The sequence below is a fragment of the Centroberyx gerrardi genome, chromosome 11 (genome assembly GCF_048128805.1).
Source record: "Centroberyx gerrardi isolate f3 chromosome 11, fCenGer3.hap1.cur.20231027, whole genome shotgun sequence".
NCBI lineage: Eukaryota > Metazoa > Chordata > Actinopteri > Beryciformes > Berycidae > Centroberyx > Centroberyx gerrardi.
The window spans coordinates 22,093,834-22,120,368 of record NC_136007.1 but is presented as its reverse complement, the minus strand read 5'-3'; the positions used below and the strand labels follow the sequence as shown (position 1 = coordinate 22,120,368).

Sequence of the window (26,535 nt, the reverse complement as noted above, 5' to 3'; positions counted from 1 at the left end):
CACCAGCCACAGAGGTAAGGTGTTTGAAGTGAAGACACAGAGTAAGACAAAAATGCCCATACCAGTGAACAGTGTCTTTTTCATCTCATTTTCATCATTAACTGTATGCCTGCTCAGTTCTGTGTGTGTGTAAATGCTCATGTGTGTAGGTAAGAAATAGTAAAGTCCAAATCCACATCTGGAATTGGAAAAGAAGACACATCTGTCTTATTTTGAAAAAAAATAAAATTATATATATATATATATATATATATATATATATATATATATATATATATATATATATACATATATGTATTCCACTCCAAACAAAATTGCCCCATGTTGTGCGTGTCCTAATGAATATTCTATATTTATCTAAAATTGCTGGATTAAGCTAAGATTTATCCAAGTCATATAAGTCATTATACAAAATAATTCAAAAATATTCCCTCAACTGATTGAGCTCATGAGTTTTTATACAGGCGAACTTCAGGACACAACGTTTTGGTGGTCCTTTACCTAGGTCCTCACTGGCGTAGTGACGTATATACCCTGCGCTGGAAAAATATACAAAAGACTCATCACTTCGATTTTTTCAGTTTTATTATAGTTTTGTTACTCCAAATCTCACACAATGGCATTGGAAACGGTTCCTAAAGACCTTCGCCATTTGCGGGCTTGTCTTCTATGCTCTCTTGTGAAGGTAACTTTGTAAAGTGCGACAAAGTATCACGCAAGTTAGCTTTTCTGCTAACGATTTAGCCGCGTTTCTCCGCATTGTGTTGCCTCTCTAAACCTGTCTCACACATGAATAGAAATATTGCCGAAATATTGGTTGTGTATTGCACTAGTAACAGTTAGTAATACAGTTAAAAGTCGAGTAGTAGAGTGCGTAGACGGGTACAAGAGGGCCGTAATTCTTCACATTTCCGTCCACTGTACCCAACATACCCTCTAAGTAAAGCTGATAGTTTGCAACGTAACCTCATATTTATTTTGACATTTCACACCCTAAGCAACTCGAGTACAGAGCCAACACAAACAGTCTGTCGCTGTCCCAATGATATGGAGCTCTGAATATGCTGATTGATGTCTTGGATGTTATGTATACCTTCATGATGCATAATATAAATACCGACTACTGAAGGACTGATTTGACCTTTTCATTATTTCCCTTTAAACAACGCACAGGCATCATATTTTGTTCGTCTTCAAATATACAAGATGTTCAAACTAATCTGATATCTAAAGATTATGTTCGTTTCAATCAGATGTCAAACCAGAACTCACCTTGTGTTAAAATTGAACTAACTGCTGTATTGTACAAATCAAATGAGTCCTTGCAGTGATAGAAACTTCTGCACAACAATCGGCATAACTTATTTCTGTCTAAATTGAAACATATCTATTGAAAGCTATAGACACAGTTGATTGAGAAGAATCTCCTATCAGAATGAATTTCCTTACACTACATTTTTAACTGGTGGTCTTGGTCACCCCATGTAAAAAGTTAAGAATCGCCCGTCTGCAGGTGTCAGAAGTAGTTTGGATTTTTAATTCTTTGATTCCTTCTTTCATTCTTACACTCATTCTCCTATATATGTGCCTATCTAACCTGTTACAAACTCCATCTTCTCCATTGTCTTGCTTCATCAGACCATTGACCAGTTTGAATACGACGGCTGTGACAACTGTGAGTCGTACCTCCAAATGAAGGGGAACCGAGAGATGGTCTACGAGTGCACAAGTTCCTCATTTGATGGGTAAAGACTTTCATTTGTTTTCACATCGGTTATGCCTTCAGAGTGCCTTCCTGTTGTGTACTAACCTGTTCTGTGTGTTCACAGTGTAATAGCCATGATGAGTCCTGAGGACAGCTGGGTGGCTAAATGGCAGAGAATAGGTGAGGACTGTTTTACACTGCCTCAACATTTTGACAAACATTATACATTGTATGAGTGGGAGAATAGAATAGATTTATTTCGAACATGTTAAATATGTATATATATATATATATATATATATATATATATATATATACATATATATATATATGTTATTCTTGTTTTGTTTTCTTACGTATATATATATATATATATATATACGTAAGAAAACAAAACAAGAATAACCGATAAAATGAACAGTAAACATATACAACAAATTCTCAATAAACAACATAAATAAATAAATATTACATGTCCGAAATGGAGTAGGAAGAAGTAAAATACTTATTTGGTCCTACCCCTTTGCTAAACTTAATCAATGACCTTAATGTTTATAGTCCAACTATCCACCCCAGTGTCCATCATACACAACTTAAATAATTACTTCTATGTTCATCCTCTTTATACATACCTAATCAACCTCTATGTTCATCCTCTTTATACATACCTAATCAACCTCTATGTTCATCCTCTTTATACATAATCAACTTGTAGGTGCCCATCCGGCATGTCCCAACACTCACAGAGAGAAAACAATAGGGAAAAAACAAACCAAAAAAAACAATAACAACATCATCATCAGCAAGCGTCACATTCTTGAGACAAACAAGGCCCCTTCCTCATCCCTGTACCTCGCGAAAGTAGTTTTTTTGTACATCTTCTTAAACTGTTTGATATTTTTACTCTGCTTGAGTTCTACATCAAGACCATTCCACAAAGTCACCCCACAAACTGTAATACACATACTCTTAAGATTGGTACGAACACAACCTTTTTTCAAATTCAGTTAAGTAACTTAAGTTATACCCCCCCTCTCTGTCTAAGAACATTTTTTGTATGTTGCCAGGAAGTAAATTATTTCTTGCTTTGTACATTATTTGTGCAGTCTTAAATTCCACCAGATCCATGAATTTCAAAGCATGTGTCTTTAAAAACAGCATGTTAGTGTGTTCACGATATCCTACATTGTTTACTATCCTTATGGCTCTTTTTTGTAGTATACATAATGAGTGTAAGGTGCTTTTGTAGGTGTTACCCCACACCTCCACACAGTAATTCAGATACGGTAATACAAGTGAACAATACAGAGTGTACAACGCTTTATGATCCAGAATGTGCCTTGTTTTTCCCAGAACTGCAACACTCCTTGCCAACTTTGCTTGCACATATTTTATATGAGGTTTCCAGCAGATTTTGTGGTCTAATATCACACCCAGAAATGTATTTTCATATACTCTTTCTATATTAACATTATCTATCAGCACTTGTACGTGTGTGTTTATTTTACGATTTCCAAACAGCATAAGTTTGGTTTTGTTCAAATTTAATGATAACTTGTTTGTGTCAAACCACCGTTTTAATTTACTAATTTCTGTCGTAACCACCTCCAAAAGCTGCTGCAAATTCCCCCAGAACAAAAAATATTAGTATTGTCCGCAAATAAAACACATTTCAGTATCTTTGATACCCTGCATATGTCATTTATGTACAAAATAAACAATTTCGGGCCTAATACTGACCCCTTGTGGGACTCCACAAGTAATATCCATACATGTTGATTTGTAGTCACCTATCTGTACAAATTGTTGCCTGTTTCAACCAATTCAGCACAACCCCTCTGATACCATACCTTTCCATTTTATTGAGTAATATATCATGATCAATGGTATCAAATGCTTTTTTTAAATCTATAAATACTCCCACTGCATACTTCTTTTTGTCTATACAACTAGTTATTTCTTCTATTAACTCAATTAGTGCCATAGATGTTGATCTGTTTGTTCTGAATCCATATTGACTGTCATTCAACAATTTATGCTTCTAAATAAAATTGTCTAACCTTTCAATGAAGAGTTTTTCCAGTACCTTAGAGAACTAGGAAAGTAAGGACACAGGCCTGTAATTAGTAAAGTGATGTCTATCCCCAGCTTTATATAATGGGATAACTTTAGCAATTTTCATTTTACCTGGAAATGTACCCGTTTTGAAGGACAAGTTACAAATTTAAGTTAGTGGTTTTACAATGCCGTCAATGACTTTCTTGACTAGTGTCATATTAATTTCATTCCAGTCAGTAGACGTTTTATTCTTACACTTACGAACAATATCGATAATTTCCTGTTCTTCTACTGCTCTTAGAAAAATTGAGCTTGGATTTCTATCCCCATAAACATCAACAGCCCCCCCCTTCTTCTGGCTGTAGGTCATTGATTTCTTCTGCCAATTTTGGTCCCACATTTACAAAAAAATGGTTAAACCCATTAACCACATCATTCTTATTGTTTATAGTCTTATCATTGTCAATAAAATACTGAGGATAACTTGTATTTGTTGATCCATTTCTAATAATGCTATTTAATGCACTCCATATGCCCTTGATGTTGTTTTTATTATTCTCTAATATTTTATTATAATATTCCTTCTTGCATATCCTCATAATATTAGTTAACTTATTTTTATATTTTTTTATATTTATTTTCTGCATCTATAGTTCTATATTTTATGAATTCTCTATATAGGGTTTTTTTTTTTTGCAGGCATTTTGTAGTCCCTTGTGAGTGGGAGGAGTACTGATGATTGGCCTTTAATTGTTTGCCTAAAACCTTAATGGTCACTGTGTCCAAATGCTGTAGAGAACAGTCTTAACAAAAAGTATTATTGATGCCAAATGTGCTGCTGTATACTGTTAGTACCCTCTGTTTGATAAAGACATGCAATACATGAGAAGTATTCACAGGGTGCATGGCCATTTCAACACACTACATTTAATCATCTAGCATTATTATAGCATCATTACATATTGATGTTGGTGGAATGTTTCTGAAACCATTTTTAAATTCAGTTTAATGAGAAAGCGCTGTTCAGCATTGCTACATGGTGTAGTGGAGTACGTTAACCCACTGTAGGCCCATCTTTATTTTTGGTCTGATCTAAAAAATATTGGAAAAGTCATATTTTGTGCCCCATCTCACAGGCAACTTCAAGCCAGGTGTATATGCAGTGACAGTGACAGGACGACTACCTCCAGGTAGGTTATATCTAACTGCACTGCCTCAACATGTTACTCTCTAAATCACACACACTTGGAAAGGAAAGATTTGGCCATAATACAGTTTTACATTTACTGCCTTTTGTCATGTAGCCTTAACTGCACATTATTGCACTACCTGCTATTTACATGTTTAATTTTCACCTCCTTCCTCCAGGCGTGGTGCGAGAGCTGAAAAGCAGAGGAGTGATCTACAAATCCAGAGACACAGCAGTCAAGACATAAGCCTGATTGCACCCACTTTACATCATCTGATGAGTTGCATCAGAGCAGCATCACACTGCAGCACCAATTCCAGGGAGACGGAATAATGTCGGGACTGATTATGGTTGCAAAAATCAAGTACAAGTCTGCTTACTTGTCCATGTGTCCATGGTGTCTTATAGAACTGCCCTCCAGACCTTCAGTTTTCATAGACTTAAAACATTCTTTATGTTGTGATTATAAATAATAGGATGGGTGCACATTGGGAAGAGGAAGAGAGGTTTTTCCCCAGTTTCTTTCATTTATTTGAGTAATTGATGGACAATAAAGATCTGTTTTTATAAGAAATGTCATTGTCATGAAATCACGGTTCATTGTTAATAGTAATGATTCTTCCAGCTGCAGGCAGAATGATTCACTAATTTAATTGGGCCACAAGATGGTGCTTGTTACTGCATACCTGGAATAATTGCAGTGCCATACACTGCCATTAGGGGGAACCATAAGCCTAACTATTCCTGGTGTTAAATCCATTTTTAAATTAACACCTATTAAACAGTACTGTTTGGGTTTCCCTTGACTTTATCATATACAGTTTCCCCAGTCATATTATAAAGCACCTTTTAGGTTCAGCATCTATCATAGCTATTGTGTCACTGTAACATGGCCTGTACTACAGAATAATATTTCAGGTTTATAGGTTGTCATCCTGTGCAGTTTAGTGTGTCAGACATTGTTCAGGTGCTGTAGTCTGTTGGCCCTGATGTCCCTGCAGATGACTGTTTAGGATGCATCATTGTTTAATATTGCCAGAGGGTGCAGGTATTGTCGCTAAGACACATTCTGCCATTCTCTAATTTCATTGTCACTTGATGGGTGAGCGTCATTCACACTGAAGACAGTACATGTGCTCAGTATGTGGAAGATGTCACTCCTACCTAAGAGAAACCAAGCGATAAGCAGATCAGCATTTCAATATATTGGCTCTTGGCACTGATGTTTTATTACAAAGAAATGGTGAGTGAAACTGCTCTATAAAAGAGAAGACAGCTGAGGTTATGGTTTGGTGAAGTGAAGCAGATGGCTTTATGTGAGAATGGCTTCCATCATACTACCAGGTCACGACTGATTGAGCATTCATAACAAAACACACTCTGCCCATGGGATTCACAACACGTCACAATATTTAATCCAAAATATGAAGCACAGCACACAAGTTATGTTAAAACGGAGAAAAGGGGAAGTAAAGTACTTACATCGAAATAAAAGGGAAACATTTGAAAAGCATTATGCAGAACCCAGTCTATAAAAGTAGGTTATTAAATAAAGTTGTTAATGTGGCTAACTTGATATCCTTGGGCAGATTGTTCCAAAGTCTGAGGGCCTTTTGTCTTTGGAACAGCCAAAAGGGCCACATCTGAGGTCGTGCCATCTTTTACCAAGGGGCTAAAAGATGAGTGATGTAGTATAATATACAGGAAAGCTGACCCAGTTTCACAGCCATGCAAGGACATGTCCCACTCTACTTTTCTGGACAGATTACAATGGAGCATGGAAGGAAAGATGGGACAAAGAGATGGTATGACATGCAACATATGTCATGACCCGGATGAATGTATGACACTATGAATGTATGTTTCTTTGTCTCAATCTGCTGAACTACTATGTGCCGCGAATTTTGATGCGCCACATTTTTGTCTCATAGTCAAAAACATGCAAGTCACATGTAAGTTAAGATAAAATCAAACTCCAGATAGAGGAGATTTCATGCATCTATTCTGAATGTTCACATAATTATCATTTCTTACCATCACATGCCTCTATACTAGGAAAGGCACAGATGTGATCATGCCTTATCTTGACATGCAACTCGTCATCCCTCACATTACATGCTCTGCCTATAACAATAGTGACTTTCTGGGCTATCGTACCCTGCAGGAAGAGCCATGTGTAGGTGTGCCACATGTAGTTATGTCACTGTGGAGGCCATGACACCGTAACCAGGCTGCCGCTAGAGGCTGGTTGTAACAGTCAAATCACAGGAAGTGAATCATTCACAACTCATTTGAAGCACAGAAATATGAATTGGTGTAGTGTAAAATTAGCAATGAGCCGTTATCAGTATGAATGGCTCACAAACACTTCTTTACTGTAAGTAGTGATGTTATAGTGCGGAGACGTGATAAACACCATGGGTGGAGACTTCTCATGAAACTACTCCTACTCTTGAATAAGGTGTAGGATCAATATTTGTCACTGTTGTGGCCCAGAGCAAACAAATGCTCCCAAAACAATTTCATTTATACTTACTGTACTATTTCATTCACGCTGACAATGGAGTATTCATCAATCCTAATTTACTACGCTAATTTTCTCATCAAACCAATAGGAAGATTAGCATGGAGACTCACCATTTTTGAAAATAATGTGATAGTTTATTGATAGTTTATTGAAATTCTCTTTTTTTACTTCTCCCTCCACAGGGAGGTCAGAGTCGGTCCAAAGACGTGCAAGTCAGGTGGACTGGAGACAAGAAAAATCCCATAGGTGTGAATGTGAGTGTGAGTGTGTTTGTCTGTGTGTGTTAGCCTTGTGATGGACTGGTGACCTGTCCAGGGTGTTTCCCTGCCTTCCGCCCTAATGCATGCTGGGATAGGCTCCAGCCCCCTGTGACTCTGAATAAGAATAAGTGGGTAAAGACAATGAATGAACAAAGGGCTTGGACGTAAATTCATTAAAGCCAAAACTGTTTTCTACACTTTATTAGAGTTCAGTCTAGGGAGAAGTAAGTACTTACAAAAGTGTTCTTTCCTTTACTGAATTAATGTTATGTTGTGCCACACTGAGCACTAAGGTGATAGATTATAATAAATAATACGATGTTTGATTATTTGCAGAAAATTAAGTTAATTGGACCAAGTGTTTCTATTCAATTTAGTTTCTAAGTTATTCTGTATGTCAAATTGTGATAAAAATTTCAAATCAGCAGGATTTGACAAATGTGTTCACAGCACAATGCAGTACTGCTTGTAGGATAGTCAAATTTCATAGAACTTTAGTGCAAGGTTACCTTTAGTCTAATTCTAATCAGTGACAAACAGTGGCAAACTTACCACAAAATAAGAGAATAGAGACACTAATGCATGTTTGATCCATACCTTTATATGTAACACCTACAGACAGTACAGCGGACTTACTGCTGGTTAAGTTGGAATGGCCTCATTAAAGTAAAGTGTATCACTGCATTGTGTCAAACGCTACTGGTTTGAATCTGTCCTGTATGTGCATGTTATAGCTTTATAATAAAAAGCTGAGCGCCGGATATGTTGATCAACCTTTTTCAGGACCAATACACCAACACCCTACAAGTCCTGTACTTGTGTGAAGGTCCATATTAACACTGTAAAGACAAGAGCATGACCGTGTTCTGCAGGATGTAAGCTCTCACCACTGAAACTCAACAATCACCTTGGTTTCAAAAACAAACATCTGGTGATGTAACCAACCAGTTGGCTACAGGCCAAACCTTTATCACAACTTGAACATAACAACTGAAATAACTTGGAAACTAAAGTGAACAGAAGCACTTGGTCCAATTTACTTAATTTTCTGTTGGCAAATAATCAAACATCACATCATACATTATAATACTCATACTTATTATAATACTAATATGACTGTATTCCCCTGAGGCAATCTGAAACCAACCCACCCTGATTTAACCTGATACCATATATGGGTTTATTTTTCTGAGTAAATAAAAAGTGACTTTTGATAGTCTATCATTTGTCATTATATGAAGATTTGTACTCCATAATGCTACATATCCATTTGGGAAAAAATATTTACCTACAGTTCATCATCCAATATCTCTAAAATATAGAGGACCCAGTTGGTAAAAGTGGCATCCTTTTGTCAAGCGAGGACCTAAGTTGCTTACTTTTCTTTTTTGATTTTGTCAATCATCTTGTAAGAGCAGGTGTCTCTCATGTTCTCATTTTGGAACAAAACTCCTCACATCTTCCCACATCCACATCTTATGATTCAGAACTAAGATGAACATGTACAGATTGGCAGACATTTCACACTCTTTCCACCACAACTGTGTATTTAGTGGAACACAGAGGGCGTGTAGAGACTTTTCTGAACTGAATGTCTCACTGCAGCGGTCGGGGACAGTTAATAACCAAATGAGAGAGCTGTCTGACAAACCACACGTGTCGGTCTGCACTCCTCCATGCGGGTTTCTACCTCCGCCTCACTGCCAGGGCTGGCTGGATGTGCAACACAATTCACCAAATCATCTTTACCCTTATTCTGTCATGTAACATACAGCAAGTTCATACCAAACTGCACTTCTTATCATTTTTTCATGTGATTTACATTGATTTTTTTCCACTTTCTAAGCTGAATGTGAGTCCAGTCATTTCAGGAGGACTGTAGGAAGAGCTGCACACTGAAAACAAAACTGTGAAGCAAGCTTGGCGCTGCGCAGCCTTCATGACCACAGGCGTTGTCAGGAAGGCTTTGTGCCGGCAGCTCCGCCCATGGAGCTGCTACCCGTGATGCGTCGAGTCCGCCTCTGCAAAGAAAAGCACACCCTACTTTTTCTTTCTTTTTTTTTTTTTTTTTTTTTTAAACCAAGGGACCCACAGGCCCGTTTGCCATGGTCTCATTGGTGGCTGCTATGATTACTTTTGCCCTTATTTGGATATGTCAACGCGTTTGCGAGTAAGCCGAGGGGAAATGTATTAATTCAGTAAAACCAGGCTGTCGTGTTGAGCCAGAGTTTACAGAGCCTCGGTGGAGGTTGAGCGGTCGCTGGCTGAGCCGATGTCAGTGGGTGACCTCCATCTGAAAACACACACGGAAAGCGAGTGGAGGGTGTGACAGAGGAGAAAGTCACGGAGTGGGTTTCTGTATCGTGACAGGGATCAACTGGGGAAGTAAGGGGTTGTAATTTAAATCGGGGGGTGGACATTATCGACAGAGGGCCACACACACACACACACACACACAAAGTGATGCGCGTGACTGTGTTTCGTAACGCTCATTAAAACTTCCTCTCTCTGCTGCAGTCCAGAGAGCGGCGACAGAACTGAGAGCGGCAACTAGGAGTCTGTGCAGCAGCAGCTTGTCATACAGGAGGATTTCAATTCCTTTCCCCAAATGACAGCGTCTTCTCCAGAAGTAGGACAACAGGGGGGCACACCCATGATTTTTGTGACCCAGTGTTGCGCTGGGTGCACTGCAGAAGCTGGTTTGAGCAGAGTAGAGGAGGGGGGAAATCTGGGAGAGGAGATCTAGCGGCAGGGAGGCTCGGTGTCGACGCCCCGGTCTCCGACTGAGGACCTCGGGGAGCGCAGGCAGGCGGGCAGGGAGGGGAAATGGCTGCCGGTCCAGATAAGGTCTATCACAGGGGACAGGCCCCGGCTTTGTGCTCCTCACGCAGGGAGCCAGGATCACTTCCTCACTGGCACTTTGCACGGACGGCTCGAACGCCAGCGGCCGCCTGCTTCTGCCTCAACGGCCACTTCACTCACACCGGCACGTCAGAGGAGGCCGGTGACTCAGAGGGTTTAGCGGGGCAGAGCTTGGTAGAGTGCAGGACAGGGTTCGGTAAACTGCAGGGTGAAAGGGTATGGCCCAAAAAAATGCATGGCTATGCCAACAATCTAAAAGAAATCTGCAATTTGAGGCGACCAGTCATAAACAAACCCCGCCACTTCTAACAATAAAGACATTAACACCCAGAATTAGTGAATAGTAAAATCCCCATAGACTTCTGCATGGGATCTGAGGGGCCTTTTCATGAATTCATATTAAAAAATGACAAATGGATGGCAATATGTGATGACAGCTCTGACTTGTGGCAAGATCACAAAGGAGGTGAACCCAAAGTGAAGCTTGGCCATTGCACTCTGGCCGTTCTGACCCCCCTCACACATAGGATTTTAGACTAGACTGGTGATTAAAGACGCAGTCCTGTGGCTCAGAGTTTAAAGGTTCAGTCCATGTCTGTTCAATTACTAATTTCCTCACCGCATGTCGCACTGTGTGTTTATCTGCTGCGCTAAAATTCATGAACCAATTCTTGATATGATTGCAGTCAGGATGTTTGTGGCTATCTAACCTACATAAGAGAGCAATCCCAACATCCAGCGCTGCTTATTGACGACACTCATTCACCACCTTTTGTGATTTGTGCATCACAACAGTGTCATCTTTTCTCTGAAGCCTTTGTTTGTCTCCTGGACACACGCTCATGCAGAGTTCATGGAGGATTTGTTTCCCAGGTCCACTGCCCTCGTATGTATTGATGTCTGAATGACGTTCTTCCTTTTTGCTCTCACCCAGTAACCCACATGGACTCCCAGCAGGGATGGATGTCATGGGAGAAAAATAATGTACCATATAACCCTGCAACTTCTTTCAATAGCCATCCACACTCTTTAAAAAAGGGATTGTACTCTTCTTTTATGGTGCATGGCGTAGACAGTGTGTTTTCTTTTACTAGCTCAAATAACAGACATCTAGTGCGTCACTACTAGTAGAGAAAAGCTGTAAATTGTTAAACAGAGAACTAAGCTATGCACATTTAAATTCATGTTCCAACTACGTCTAGCGGGCTCTTAACGTCTCTTTTTCCTCGCACACTAAATGTTGCATCACTATTCCTAATGCTGAGAAATGTGACAGGCCTCTTGAAACAAGATTTCAAACAAGATTTCAAATTAATCATTTGCATATCTTACGTCAATGGTTTTTAAACGGTCCAATCAGTGTTCGGGAGAGTGAACAACCTTTTCCCAAAGATAAAATGCTGAGAACAAGACTCTTACTCTGTGATATCACCGAGCAACACTTTCTGAAGTTGCTTAGTTGACGGTGTATTGAGGGCAAACTGACTCTGTGGGCTTCTATTTTTGGATCTTTTAAACTGAAATGAGCTTTATTTCATTGTGGTGTTATACAGTTGTCAAGCAGAAAGTGAAGCTAAATCTACAGAGTCCACAGAGTCCACTGACATAGATGATAGACAGATACATGCTGCATGTATCATTACATTATCATTGTAAGAGAACGCTGAATTGGATGGTCTTTATTTCAGTTTTATTCATCAGAGTCGAACTACACAACACCATAAGAATCATATATGTGAATTATTTCTTAGCGTACATTTTTGCTTTAACAGAAGAGGGTTGATTTTGAATTTCATATATAATTATGAATTTAATTATTGAATTATATTAATTAATTCAAGATTTCTGATGTCTATGAATGAAACTCACAAGCTACTGATGCTGAACCTTTCAACATTTTCGACGTTATTTCACATCATCAGTGCAACCTAATTCCATCGTCCACCGTATCTACTCGCCCGCTACAGGGACTCACCCAGCTAGCTTCCATCTTCCAGGTTATCATTATGAGAAACCACACAGTCACAGTTGGAGAGGAGAGTGTTTTCACATTTACGAGGAATTGAAACCTCTGGTCTTTCAGTTGTGAAAACCGACAGAATGTAAAAAAAAAAAGGCTCTGTGATAACTGTAGTGGGGAAAATGTCATATTCAAAACGCCACTTTAGTCTTTTGAACACGAGCATTCAGGTTAGAGCTGTGATTTTCCTACGGCTGACTGGCTTGAATGCAAAGCTGTCTTTTTTTATACGACTGATTTCGGTGAGGATAAATGCACCTTGTGCAAACATTGAAATGAAAGTGTCTTTTCTCATTCACATTTCTGCTTTAACCTCTGTCACTTACTTGCCTCTTCTCACCGCTTAGAGACAGCAGACAAGCAGCTTGCTGTGAAGCAAACAGCACTGTGCTGCGGCTCAGAGGCTGATTTCACGCCGGCTCTGAGACACAGCGGGTTTTATTCATCTTTAAGTCATCTAGTTATACTTTTTCATTTTAGTGTCAGAGTAAGTTCTTTGGCTTGTTGTGACATGGACTGCCCTTTAAGAGTTTGCTATTTCTAGCAAAGGAAAGTCAGAATTTTAGTGCATGCAGGCGTGTCACAGGAAATGGTGTTTTTTTTTCTCAGCAGGTACTTCCTGAACAAGTTTTACCAAGCAGACCAACTCACCAAACTTTCCCACCCTGTAATGCATGTCAAAATCTGAGCAGCTATGCAGAACAGCGCAGTGCATCTGACAATCTGAGGCAGTGCGCCTCATACACTTCTCACCCACAAGTCATGAAGCTGTTAATAAGCTGAGCTACATGTGATATATAAATGTAATATAGAAGCAGTCTGTAGTTCTCACGCACATGATGGGCACGCACTACAGATATGGTCATAGTCGCTGTTGTAATCTGCCTTCCTCTCTCTTCATCTCATTACAGGATTGTTACCCAACCTCATGTTACAAATGTGTTCCTGCCAACATTGCATGAAGCCATATATAAGTGATGTCAATCTATAAATGACATCATCCCCCGCACCACAGCAGCACACCGATACGGAGAAGCTCAAGATGAACAATTTGAGCCGAAGCTCAACAGAATTTACAGAAAGGAAAATAAAAACCAAAAAGATGAAGATATTAAAAGGAAAGTCTGGGAGGTTCTGGGTCTCCGTTTAAACACTAAGCTTGAAACTCAGAGAGTCTTTTGCAAGGCCGCCCTGGTTTTTAGGATTTCTGTATTAACAAGACGATTCTATTCATATATTCAGTATCTACTTAGGCCCTGTAGGCGTCTAAAAGAGCATCTGCAGACGGCAGAGAGCAAGACGGAAGAGGAGAGCGAGAGCAGCTATGACTGTTAGACCTCTTCCTGTGGTTACACCACGTGGTCGAGGAGGGTTCAAAAGGAGACGACTTCTTCTTCTTCTTCATCCACTTCTTGGACAGACACAAGACACCTGTGGGGCCCGGTGGACACGCGACTCTTACTCTTCGCTGAGGTAAAGTATGGATGACATCATATATTCAGTGATATAATTATTTGTTACGAGATGATGAAAATGATCGAATGTACCGCATGTTTTAAATAACAAAACACGAGGCACAGTTGAGGCTTTTACTCCATTCCCTCTGCATTTCCTGGATCTAACCACTGGTGAAATAAACCTATTCAGATGGAGTTTATTTGTAATATGTATTAAAATTACAAATGTACAAACCATAATTATGACTTAATATTGGAACATTATTGTTTTAGTATTGTCGATTTGTTTAAGTGTTTAATCTATCCAACGGATTTTTGCAGTGGCTCCAAATTTATTGAATTGAATATGTCAGCAGTTATTGTTGGAATTAATTTACTTTACATGACTTTAGTATGTAGCAAATAATGTGTCGCTCAGACAGAAAAAGCTTACTCATGCCTGCCAAAATGGCTTCCTCGAGATAGCACTTCCTCCGGCTGAGCTAACAGCTTTGTTCTAACCACTGCCTCAAAAAATGACTTGAGGCACAGTTTGGATTGGATGAAAATTGGATCAAAATTTTGTCTTGTGCAGCATTACTGCCTTTGTCCAATGTTAACGGGCCTCGCTTGGATTTGAATGAATTGCCCGGAAAACTGCGTATGCAAATATTTCAAGACAAATCAGGAACTGTGCATTTTCTGGTTTAACGAGGCCTGTGTTTGTGCAGGGGACGAGTTGAGTGGAGGAGTTTCAGTTTGGGTGTACGTGTGTGTGTGTGTGTGTGTGTGTCTGGGTGGGGTGGCCGGGTGCAGCTGTAGACCGGGGGGGGCACCCGAGGCGAAGCAGGTGCAGGAGAGAAGAGAGAAGTGGGAGACCAGAAGACGGAAGAGGACTGTTGGAAGTACAGTGCAGTCATCCATAAAGTAGAAAGCACTACTAAACTCCTCGCCACAGTGTAGTGTTTCCTACTTTATGGATGAGTGTACTGTTGGCTACAGGGAGACGAGAGGCCCAGCGACGCACACTCAGGAAATCACAAAAGAGGAACTTGCTTTGTCTCACATGGCCACGCATTACCCAGAGTGTTGCCCCAGTCAGTTCACATGGGCTTTGTGTGGCACCGAACAAAGCTCGCCACTCTTTCATCTGTGTATTTTTTCAACTGTCCTGAAAATATAAGATCATTATAAACATATGATGTATAAACTGTTTTTTACAATAAAGATGAAAATAAAACATTTCTCGTCAGACTCTCATTTTACCTTCTGTTTTCTACACTCCAAACATCAGCTAAACATCAGTAATCAGTAAATGCTTTTACACAGAATTTACTATATAAGGATACAACATGCATTACAGACTCAGCATCACAACGAGTTTTATGTGAAAATATACATACTTTATTCCTGTAAAAAGATCCATATTGAAAGAAACCACCACAATTTCAAGTCAACAAGTCCTCTGTGCACTACTTCTTTAGTTAACTGATCCTCCATCGACACTGCCTGGACATGCAAAAAGACATCTGAAAAACAATATTAACAAAAATATTTACAGATGAGCTTCCAAAAGGGTAATAAAAACATTAATATATAAAAGGTAAATCTTCCACTGGTTTGAAAGAATGAATGCAGGTCAGGAAAGACAAAAAAAAGTTTCCCTCGCTGTATGAAAATATACCACATGGTCAAAGTCCCGACACTGAACTCTGTTCATTATATACAGACAACTCCTACAGCCTCCGTTCCACTGCATCGACAATCGTCAGACTACTCAGATATTGCAAACAAATCAAACTAGAAAAACATAAATATGACAATAACATAAATAAGGCCGAACATGGGTATAACATTGTTATGCATGCAGTCAATAAACATCCTGTAAACAACATATTAAGACTAAACAAGGTCTTGTAAGGCTAAATATTATCAACTGATCTAAGATGCTACCTATGGGTCTAGGTCCTATTCAGTCAGCAGAGCAGGAGCAGGACAGGTGCTTGCGGAGACTGAGGCAGGACAGTCCTAAAGATCGCAGTAACAGTGTAGCCGCCTACTCACTACAGAGCAGGTAGGGGAATACTTGTGCATTAAAGGCCGTGAAATACAATATCAGTACAAATATTCACTGTACATTTCGGCAACTTTTGAGCATCCCCCCTCCCCCCCCCATACACACAAAAAAACATACAGTACAGCCTCAGTCTTGCCTCTAGCCCGGCTATTCAAAGATCCACCTCTAAAGTGTCATTGTCAACCCCCCCCTCCCCCCTCCCATTCATTCTTGGCATTTTCTGCTATTCATCATGCTCCCTTTATGTAACACAGACAAACATGTACAATTACAACTAAATAATTAATAACATTCATGACATTAAAGAAAAGATTTGCCTCCAACTTCTGTAATCGGGTGTGCTTTGACTCCATCTACCCATCTGGGAAACTTCAGCGGGGTGGAACACAGGACAGGATTACTACACACCTGCAACTACAGTCAAAGTAGGTCTGATCCGCAAAACAAATCTCATCTATCCAGACTCGTTTCACTCCACTGAATATCCCCGTGGTGTTGGATGCTTGATCTCTCGTAGCTATGTTAACAGGCAAAGCACCTAAGATTTTGGCATATTCCGCAGTTTTGACAGCCACGGACTCAACAGGTGGCTCAGCATACTAAGAAACTACAAGTAAAAACCTGAGAAGTTACTTAACAGCCCTGTATCGAACAAATAAAGGATCTAATCAGACTCAGAAAACAATCACTGCATAATACGTTGTCTGGTACTCAAAATACAGTAACTAATAGCAACTGAAAGGTAGCTAACAAGTTGAATACTAAGGCCTGGTCCACGCATTTGCTTCCAAAATGTTGCTGCTTGCCTACATCAGAACTTCATAGCTGTAAGGGAAAAAAGTCTTGACTGGCGTAAACCTTGATTGCTGGAAATAAACCGTCACTTTCGACCAAACGTCTACTATGTCAATTCACTGACCACCGCTTCATTTGTTTTAAGTAGTGTGAAGTGGTGCAACACTGTCAAGAACCACCAAAAAATATTTTTCAATTTTTTTATGCTGCAATAATGGCTATCAGGCCTATTTACTTTTGCCAAGCTAGTCAATGGAGAGTGCAGAGCAACATTACAATGCAAATGTGTGGACAAGGCGTCACAAAAAACGAATCACCACTACACTGCATGGGTTGGTGATGATGTTAACATAAGCCTTAAGCCTGTCTGACCCAATAATCACGTGTCACGAGTTGCTTGTTTCACCTTATAATACTCCTAAAATGGAGGCAAAAATAAGAGATACATAAATGATGATGGACCGACTCATTACAGACCTTATCGCAATACAGTAGTGTCACAAAACACCAGCGCCATGTCCGAAAACTGTTCAGTAAAAACACAATGAAGTGCTGTCCCTGTTAACTGTGTGGTATACTGTAGCATGCAGTGTGTGAAAATACCCAAACATGCTACATTCAAACCATAATTAATTCCAAACGCTGACGCATGTTTAGCATCACGTTTCTATTTGCCATGGTTGGTTAATTTTACCATCACTCAATAACGCAGCATTGTGGACGTCGTTTTTTACTCTACTTATCTCTGGTTTGTATTTTCCAAGCTCTACTCAGTCAAACTGGATATTCAATCTAAGAGTATAATATTTTCAGTATACTGACTTTGGAGAATAAGTTAGCCTACTGGGAGTACACTGAAACAGCCTACTGATCAGCAAGTACTGCACAATTTTTGGACACACTGCAGGTCTCTCTCACACACACATATAAAATATGTAGTGTGCAACATTTAGGTCAGCTGCGACCGTGGTCATGAACATCATGAGTTCCCATGTTAATGTCGTTTGAGAAAGGCATCTGTTTTCAGTCTCACCAGTGGACTGGGCAACTTTGTCTACACACACAAAGAAGGGTGAACCTTCACATTCTTTACATTTACCAATATGTTCAACTTCAATGAACACTGTTAACTGTTAGCCTTCCCTACAATAAATTAGACCTAAGTTACACATATCAAAATGGATGAACACTGTCTCTGACAGCTCTTTATAATGAGCAACTTGCTGCTCTGGCATCACTCCCTGCAACATGGTGATGAACAGGCAAGAGCCTGACACAAATAAATAACCGTGGTCTGTACAATGTACAATTATCTTAAAGACAAGAAACACAGAATAGCAGTGAATGGCAGGGACAAGCTAACAGACATTTAAAATACATCCATTCAGAATGGATAGTGCATTCCTTTCAGTCATACAGAGGAAAAGATACACAGCTGCTTTCATCCGTTTGCTTCAAAAGAGAAAGTGGCACCAGAACTTTAGCATGGGAAGTCTGGAGCCGCATCTCAACATCACTCTGTATCAGATTGCTCAAAGTAAATCCAATCCTTCAGAGGATTACTTTAAGTTTTATGTCAATCATAAAAGCCTTGAATAAGCTGACTATTGGTTAATACTTAGATAATTAGGAAGTATTCTGAGAATATCTATTTGTAAGCAAAGTGAGTTTGAACACTTCAACATGCACCTCAACATGCTCTTGTGATGCTGCAATTGGTTTTGTAAGATGCTCTATATTTAACAGCTGGTCTATTAATGTTCTAAAGAAGAGGTATAATCAGGTCTGTAAATACTGACGATTAGTGCATCAGTTATTATATCTGATAGCTACTAACAATATAGACTAACAATTGAGACTAACAGTGAACATGGAAAAAGTGCTTTCAATGTGACACGAGTATTGTGAGTTAGATGTCCCAACTCTCATTCTTTCTTGCTGGAACCCAGCTTTTTGAAAAGCTTCTTCCCTTTGGAGAAGAAGCCTTTCTTCTTCTTGCCTTGTGCGGAGCAGTCCGTCTGTGCGGGGCTGTCTGCAGGAACGTGGGGAGGAGGAGGAGGAGAGCTGCAGAGCTGCACTGGAGTTGGGACAGGAGCTGGGACTGGAGCTGGGACTGGAGCTGGGTCCGAGGTGGGGTCCATAGTGGGTGCCAGTCTGGGTTGTAGGTCTGTGTGCTCTGTTTGGTCTGGGCTAGGAGGTCCGGTATGGAGGTGTAAAGCCTCTTCTAGTGTTGAGGGTCCAGGATCCTGCTGCTCTAGAGAAGAGGTCCAGCTCCCCTTCAGGTACAAAATAACAGTTGAATGAATGAGACTGATCTGAAATTTTCATAACATTCTTGTATCATACTGTACTCACTAAATCTAGTTAAGCAAACAACACAGACAATATCTAAAGTTTACTGGGTGAGTTCAATCTTTATAAGCACCTCAGTATTTACTGGAAACTATTTTTAAAAGTGTAATAACAGAGGGACACACAAGGATAGCAGGACACAAAGGAGAGGACAGTCGTTTTGAGAACTTATTATCCGCTGGTCTGATAAAATAAAGCAATAGGTTTGGACAGGATCCTATGCAAAGTAGTAGTCTAGCGCTATGGTTAAGGGCGGAGGGGAGAGGACATGAACAGAGAGTAGGCGAGGAAAACTAGTGTTTATCACTGTGATGATATAGTCCTAGCAGACACACTTACGATCAAGTCTCAAAGTGTACAGTTCGTTTCTGCTTCTGCAAAAGGCCATGCAGGAAACAGCGGGGCAAAAGAAATGCAACAGGGCAAAATTATAGCAACATCACAGAAAAAAGCAGCAACCAGACACTGAAAACACAAGTTATGAAAAGAAGACAGTGAGAAAGAAACTTTATGATGTGATGTTATGATGTATGGCTGACTGCTGGTCATGAATTGGTCCATGGTGTAACACAGTCCCGTATACAGTCGATACACAGAGCTGTCAAGCTACCTGTGATTCTTTCTTGGGTTCGGGTGCAGGCTGGGTGTGCGGAGGTCCTGATGGAGCCTCCTGTGGTAAGGCCTGCAGGAAGTTGGAGGGCACCAGGCCTTTGTGTCCATTCAAGTCTCCCTGGAAAGCGTATAGGACAAAAGACATCAGGGTGCATTTCAACAGCAAAGTAATACACAATATTTTCCTATAAATAAATGTCTGTTTTGCTACTCTCTATTGCTGACTGATATAACACAATTCATTGTGTTTCAACCTATATTCGGTTCATGAATATTTGCTGGTCTAAACGCCCGGTGTCAGGTAGCTCTTTCCTGAGAAAAATCCTCTAGCACACAGGAAGTGATGCTTTTTATGTTTCTAGCAGCAAGAGCGGTTTGTTCGGAATAAATACAAGAATAACTGGATAGTTAGCATGAGCAGCGATAACTACCATGTCATTTCAGGAAGTGCAGTGCAAAAACACCACAGCTGACTACTTACCACAAAAACCCCCCAAACAAACAGATTTTGCAGATTACCACTTGAAGTTCTAGAGTAATTAATAAGATACTAGTAATAGGATAGAAGTGGTAATAGGAACTTACGTAGAAGAAGCCATCATCATCCATATCACCAAACACATGTATGATGTCCCCCGCGCTGAAGGTCAGCTCAGCCTGAATGGGGTGATAAGCAGGCAGATAATGAGCAGACAGCCAATACACATACGGCGCCCAGTCTTGCCTCCTCCTGAATAAAATATAAACCTGTACTGAGACGAGGTGCTTCACATATTTGCAATTCTGACCTCTATGTCGGTGTTGGGGGAGCTCTCTCGAGGATCGTAATCAAAGATGGCCACCATCCTGCGAGCTCCTGGGGCCGGGTTCCCTGCGGCAGCGGCGGTCTGGCTGGGATCTGTCAGTCAAACAGAGAGGCACATACAGTACTGTCTCGGATCCTGCCAATTAGAGCAGCAAGACGTCTTGGCAATTCCAATCAGCTCATCAGCATGCATGTCATACTCACTCAGCGTCATGCTATGCTGAGAAAATGTCACACCACTGCAGTTAAACACATTAGGTAAAAAACAACAGAGGATTAACATCAAGGCACTTTGTGCATTTATTTCCATCAAAATGGTGATATCAGTTCAAGTTGTCCGGTCTTTTTCACATATCAGGCAGAGCAACCATTTGAGGAGGAAATTGCTTGAGATTCATAAAGCATAATATGATGATACTTTGGTAATAATAGGAAACAAAGGTGTTTCATAACGTTTTGCAACACAAGCACTGCGATGTTGTCATAAATTGTAATTTACTATTGTGTTTTTCTTTCATCTGACTGCAGACATTTGCCTGAAGATGAAATACTATCCCTTATAATATCCCTAAAATTACAAAATCAATCCTTGGGGGGAAAAAACATAAATCAATTCTTGGATGAAATTTGTGACTATTCAGACTTTCAAGCAGTGCTAAGGACCATTTTTGCTATTTTCAAAAACATCCTTTGATAGATTATTATTATGTGGTCTTTATGATAGCCTTCAGAAGTGAAACCATATTGATATTTTTCAGTGTATGATGCGGCACGTCGATACAATGCCCAAGGGAAAGGATTGCGATACTACACTATAGTAAACACCCGCCCCTCTCAACCGTTAGTGAAAATAAAGACAGAAATTAGTAGTTCATTCACTGATGGCAGTTGAACTGTGAAATGAGAAAGGGGGTTAGGATAAGGGACCACTTGCTGTTTGTAATTGGGGGTTTATGAAGAAAATTAGGCAATCAGCTTGTTTTTTTTTCATTTATGCTTGGGGAGGGCCATCTATTTTCTGAAATACTCAATTCTATTATTTCTTTTCCATGCTTTTGTTATTTATTCACTTAAGGGACGTAATTTTTTTTCAAGCCAACACGGAGCATCATAAACACTTTCTGTGTCAGGGAGAGTTTTTAAAATTTTTTGATATACCTTCATATACCCCCAAAATAAAAATCAAACAGTCCCTAATGGAGACGGATGAGGGGAAGATGAGTCCTGGGGTGATCTGCATCCAGAATACAGTCCTGCATGTTTACAGCCATTAAAATGGAACAGGGAAAGAGAAGGTAAGAGGTCACAGGATGACATGTAAGCGGGCAGAGGCATGCTGATCTCCAGTGGACACTGAAACTGTCATCTGATCATGCTAGTGAAAACAGAAAGGCAGAGGGAGGGAGGGCTGGCTACAAACCTTGACTGGAGGAGTCTACGCTCTCCTCCCAGAGTGCTGCAGACTCCACTGGAAGAGATGGGGCGAGGGGAAAGAGCATATTAAGCAAGTTAAAGCGCTTCAATCTGCTCCTCTGAGGCTCGGATGCACTATCACAGAATAAGCAGCTACTACGAGGCCCAAGTTAGACCTTAAGGCCAAAGCAAAATTCTGTCTGAAGTTACACATCAGTCTTCACACTGGAGTGAACAAAGGCACAGATGGAGGAGATCAGAGGGGATGGATGTTCCAGCAAGTAAACATTAGGTGGTCATGTAATTCATTTGTGACATAAGAGCAGAATATTGGCAAGAAGACTTTTATTTTGACATTTCCAGTCAACAAGCTGACACACCGTTCCACTGCTATGTCACAAATTAAATAATTACATGAATGCGCTGTGAAAGCTGATCAGTGTTTATGGATATGCCATTTAACTGTTATGAAGCCTGATGTTCAGGTGTTATTAATGTGTTATGCTGGATAGCCTGAGTAGTAAGATATAAAGTGTAATACTAGGTCTGTATATAGAATATGAATATGCATCGTGATAGGATAATATTTGACCCTAATGCTAGGGAGCAGTCTGATTTCATTGCATTACTACAGTAGCTAACCTAAAAATCCCCTCTGCTCGTTGAGTGAGAGGCAGCAACTGAAAGAGCAAAAGCTAAAGTGAAAGAGAGAGAGAGAAGCAAACCAGAGAGGGAGAGAACAAAGGAGGGAGGCAGACAGCCGCAGTCTGCAGCGAGACACACCTTTCTTGGATCGTCTCGGTTTCGGCGGTGGGACAGGGCGACGCGGAAGCTGTGCGTGTGTGCGAGTGCCTTTATGGAGTTTTAGAAAGGAAAACCAAAAATTTGAAACCAAAAAGAAACACAGAGATGCCATATTGAGAGAAGCAGACCGGACAAAGAGACAGAATGAGAGGCCAGTGAAGAGCAATTTAAAATGACAACCAATAAGCAGCAGACACAGCAGTGAGACCAAGTGGAAGTGAAAAGGTTAAACCATCTGCAGAGACCGCTCTGGGTAGAAAGCAGGAAACAGAAGCAAAGTGTCAGCTTGATTTGCAGGGTGGCTTGCTCTCTCGCTCACTACCACTTATGCCACAGGCAAACACTTTGACTTACGTTTTTTTAATGCAGTCAATGACTACAATGTGCTTGAGAATAGATGGTTATGACTTCCTAAATAGCAACACAGCAAGTGCAAAAGAAACCATAAAGGCATACAAAGCATCTCCATAGGGAACCATTTTGGTCCATTTTAATTTAGTTCAACTGAAACCAAGTATAAGCCGATGAGAGCTTTCTCTGTGCCTACTGCTAGGCTAAAAGGTCAACAGGCCAGAGGGAGCATTTATTTCTCCTCCTCTCGTCTGAAAAGCAGCTTTCATTTTTCCTTTGAGGATTTCTTCCAAACAGATTGCAGACAAAAATATGTGTCCCAAGCAAATATCTTTTCACAGCTGGACAATTTAAAGACTATAAAAAGGAGACAGAATAACTGAAAAATGGAGATTCAGGTATAAAATTCTCAATAGTGGCTTCTGGAACACTTGTGCTGCTATTTTCACTTACCACTTAAACATGAACAATGGCGATATTATGAATAAAACATCAAAAAATACACCTAGTGTAAAGGATGTCCAAATGTCCTAATTTTTCAGTGTAATAAAAAACATTTAGTAGCAGACAACATAATTAGGGCTGACAAAATCTGAAAATAGGCGTCATTTTAGGGTAGTTGCTAGGTCAAACCTTTGACTGACAGTATTACGTACCTATTCTCTCCATGGAGGCCGCTGTGGACAAGAAGCCCTGCTGCAGCAGCTGCTGTCGGGTCTCCTCGTCCTCCACCTGGATCTCTGACACCATGTTACACGGCACATATCCCAGATGTCCGGCGGACTCCCCTCGGTAGAACCCATCTGCATCTTTATCTCCATATACCTGGGGAAGGGAGTGTAAAAATATATGCATTAAGTATGAAGTAAGGTACAATCTATCAGGGACACTTTGAGTGGAAAACATGCAGGGTTATCAGTGTTATTCCAGGTGGCATACTTTGATGATCTGTCCTTCACTGAAAGGTAGCTCTTCCTCAGCAGCGTCAGGATTGGGTGACATGGTGACAGGATCATAGGGGAAGAGGGCCACGAAGATGCGTATGTCATTGTCACCTATCATCTTCGGTGACTCATCACAACCTGCAGAGACACACATGCAGTTAAAATGCTTAAAGTTAAAAATTTCCTGCAACAGTTTAGTAAAGTTTGGCACCGGATCCATGTAATTTTTATTTTTTTTATTTAACATTTATTTAACCAGGCAGGTCAATTAAGAACAAATTCTTATTTACAATGAAGGCCTGGCATTAAATCACTGTTATCCTCAGCTGACTTGGAGAAGGCTATTCACACATTTATTTCCTCTTGTTTAGACTACCGCAATGTAGAGATCATATCGCTCCAATTTTAGCCTCCCTGCACTGGTTATCTAAACCTGCACTGGTTTAGAATCAATTTAAAAATATTACTGATTACTTTTAAAGCACGGCATGCTTTAGCTCCTAGCTACATTACCCACTGTCTACGAACCAAAGTGCACCCTGAGGTCCTCGGGTAGAGCATTCCTGTCTGTTCCACAGTCTAGACTGAAGACCCACGGGGACCGAGCGATATCCACTTGGGCCCCTTTACTGTGGAACAACTTGGCTGAGGTGATGAGGCTAAATCGGTAAGTCACTTTTTAAAACCCATTCTTTTTTTTTTTTTTCTCTTTCCACTTGTTCATTGTACTTATGCTATGTTAAGTGCTTTGTAAACTTTGTTTTTGAAAAGCTGCTAAATAAAATGTATTATTGCTATGATTATTATTATTTCAACACACATGCTTTGCACACAAGCCATACGTGTAGTTTGCAATGATCTGTCAAATGGTAGAGCCCACTCGTCCCCTTCCCCATCTCCCCCCAATGCCAGTGCTGCTATGAACCGTATTTGCATAGCCCAGGCATGTCCTTAAAAGAGGTAATCAAGCTAAACCACTGATCCTAAGCTGTATGATCCGCTTGAGAAACGTGCACTCGTTCATGATCTGCAGCAACCAAGAGAGAGCGGAAATGATGACAAAAGGAGGCAGAGCTTGACCCACTCTCTCCGAAGAATAGTCTAATCTTGAGGACATGTTTACAGATAACACAGCCAAGAGAGAACATGAATATACTACTATTTTCAAAAGGTGCTTTTAATCCATCACATCCATGACATCATGCATCATGCAAAACAGCCTATACATTTGGCCTGAAGCACTGTGTGCAGCGTGGACGACATGATGACACCAACATGTCCAGATGGGTTCGTATGACAACTCTAGCCTATCGGATCGGAGCCAGGCGAGTGTGAAGTGCTGTAGTGAGACTTAAGCTGCACTGAAGAGACGTGTTCTCCTATCTCATTAGGGAGGATCAGCCCATCTGTGGCAAGAGTCAGGGTCAGAGAAATTGCACACTTTCACATCCTCACTGATTTTCTAGTAGATAGGACACAACTTCTCCCTGCTCCCTTCCTCTATCTACATGCACGTGTACACTTGTGCTTGTGTGTACTCAACTGTGCACCCACACACATACCATATCAAACTGCAGTCTATTTCATTACAACAATGACTGAGAGGAGGAGAAGAGAGAGAGCTAGGATTGTGGAAGGAGAGACTCATTCCTTCACATAGCAGAGACCTTCATTGCTGGCTAATCTAGGTTACTATTTTCATGGCTGTCACTTCCTCCTGTCATGACAAGCCACTTTGGGTTAAGCCGGTTCTCAGCTTAGCAGGCTCTCTCCCACTTCTCCACCACAGCTACAGCACCTCCTCCCTGACCCCCCCGCCCCCTTCCTACACAAGGTGCTAATCTGACTACCATCCTGTGTGAGAGGGGAAGGCTTGCCAACAGAAGGCACGGGTGTGCCAGCATTACTTTATACACCTCCAGTGCACTTATCAGCAAGAGAGGGAGAGAAACAAGAGATGGAAGAAATAGGAGGACAAAAGAGGAAAGAGCCTCTGACCTTTGAGCTGTCTGGCTTGCGAGCACGCCGGTTTAGAAGAGAGCTCTGCCTGGCCTCCCCATGCTGCCTCCACTGGTGGGATTCGGCTGGCCTCCTGCTCAACACATAGATACATAAACAAGACAATCAGAAAAGCATCTCATGCAGAAACATAACTGCTACTGGGAGGACAGGACACCTGGGGTTCAGAGAAAAATGAATAGCGAATGCAGCTGTTCATTTTTCCATCAATATTTCATAATATATGCTTCATGTAATGATAATCCATTGGAATTGATATTTTATGCAGTGGTAATACAGTGCATTGGAGCTTGAAACCTCATCAAA

The 26,535-nt window shown here is 40.6% G+C and overlaps 2 protein-coding genes across 2 annotated transcripts in view; one reads left to right on the top strand and one right to left on the bottom strand.

Moving 5' to 3' along the window:
• The first annotated feature begins 528 nt into the window (after positions 1-528).
• Positions 529-5,511, top strand: supt4h1 (SPT4 homolog, DSIF elongation factor subunit). The gene is made up of 5 exons (XM_071901655.2): positions 529-685; positions 1,639-1,745; positions 1,830-1,885; positions 4,900-4,953; positions 5,132-5,511. The coding sequence occupies exons 1-5, from the start codon at positions 617-619 to the stop codon at positions 5,197-5,199; spliced, it is 354 nt and encodes a 117-aa protein (XP_071757756.1). The 5' UTR covers positions 529-616; the 3' UTR covers positions 5,200-5,511.
• A 13,343-nt stretch (positions 5,512-18,854) lies between these two features.
• tspoap1 (TSPO associated protein 1) overlaps positions 18,855-26,535 on the bottom strand; it is a 66,079-nt gene continuing 58,398 nt past the window's right edge. The window contains exons 25-33 of the mRNA XM_071901159.2: positions 26,210-26,302; positions 24,206-24,367; positions 23,923-24,091; positions 22,895-22,963; positions 22,119-22,166; positions 20,682-20,791; positions 20,479-20,550; positions 19,892-20,011; positions 18,855-19,205 (exon numbers count right to left, since the gene is read on the bottom strand). Of these exons, the coding sequence (XP_071757260.2) occupies positions 18,855-19,205; positions 19,892-20,011; positions 20,479-20,550; positions 20,682-20,791; positions 22,119-22,166; positions 22,895-22,963; positions 23,923-24,091; positions 24,206-24,367; positions 26,210-26,302 (1,194 nt within the window). The remainder of the gene's footprint in view (positions 19,206-19,891; positions 20,012-20,478; positions 20,551-20,681; positions 20,792-22,118; positions 22,167-22,894; positions 22,964-23,922; positions 24,092-24,205; positions 24,368-26,209; positions 26,303-26,535) is intronic.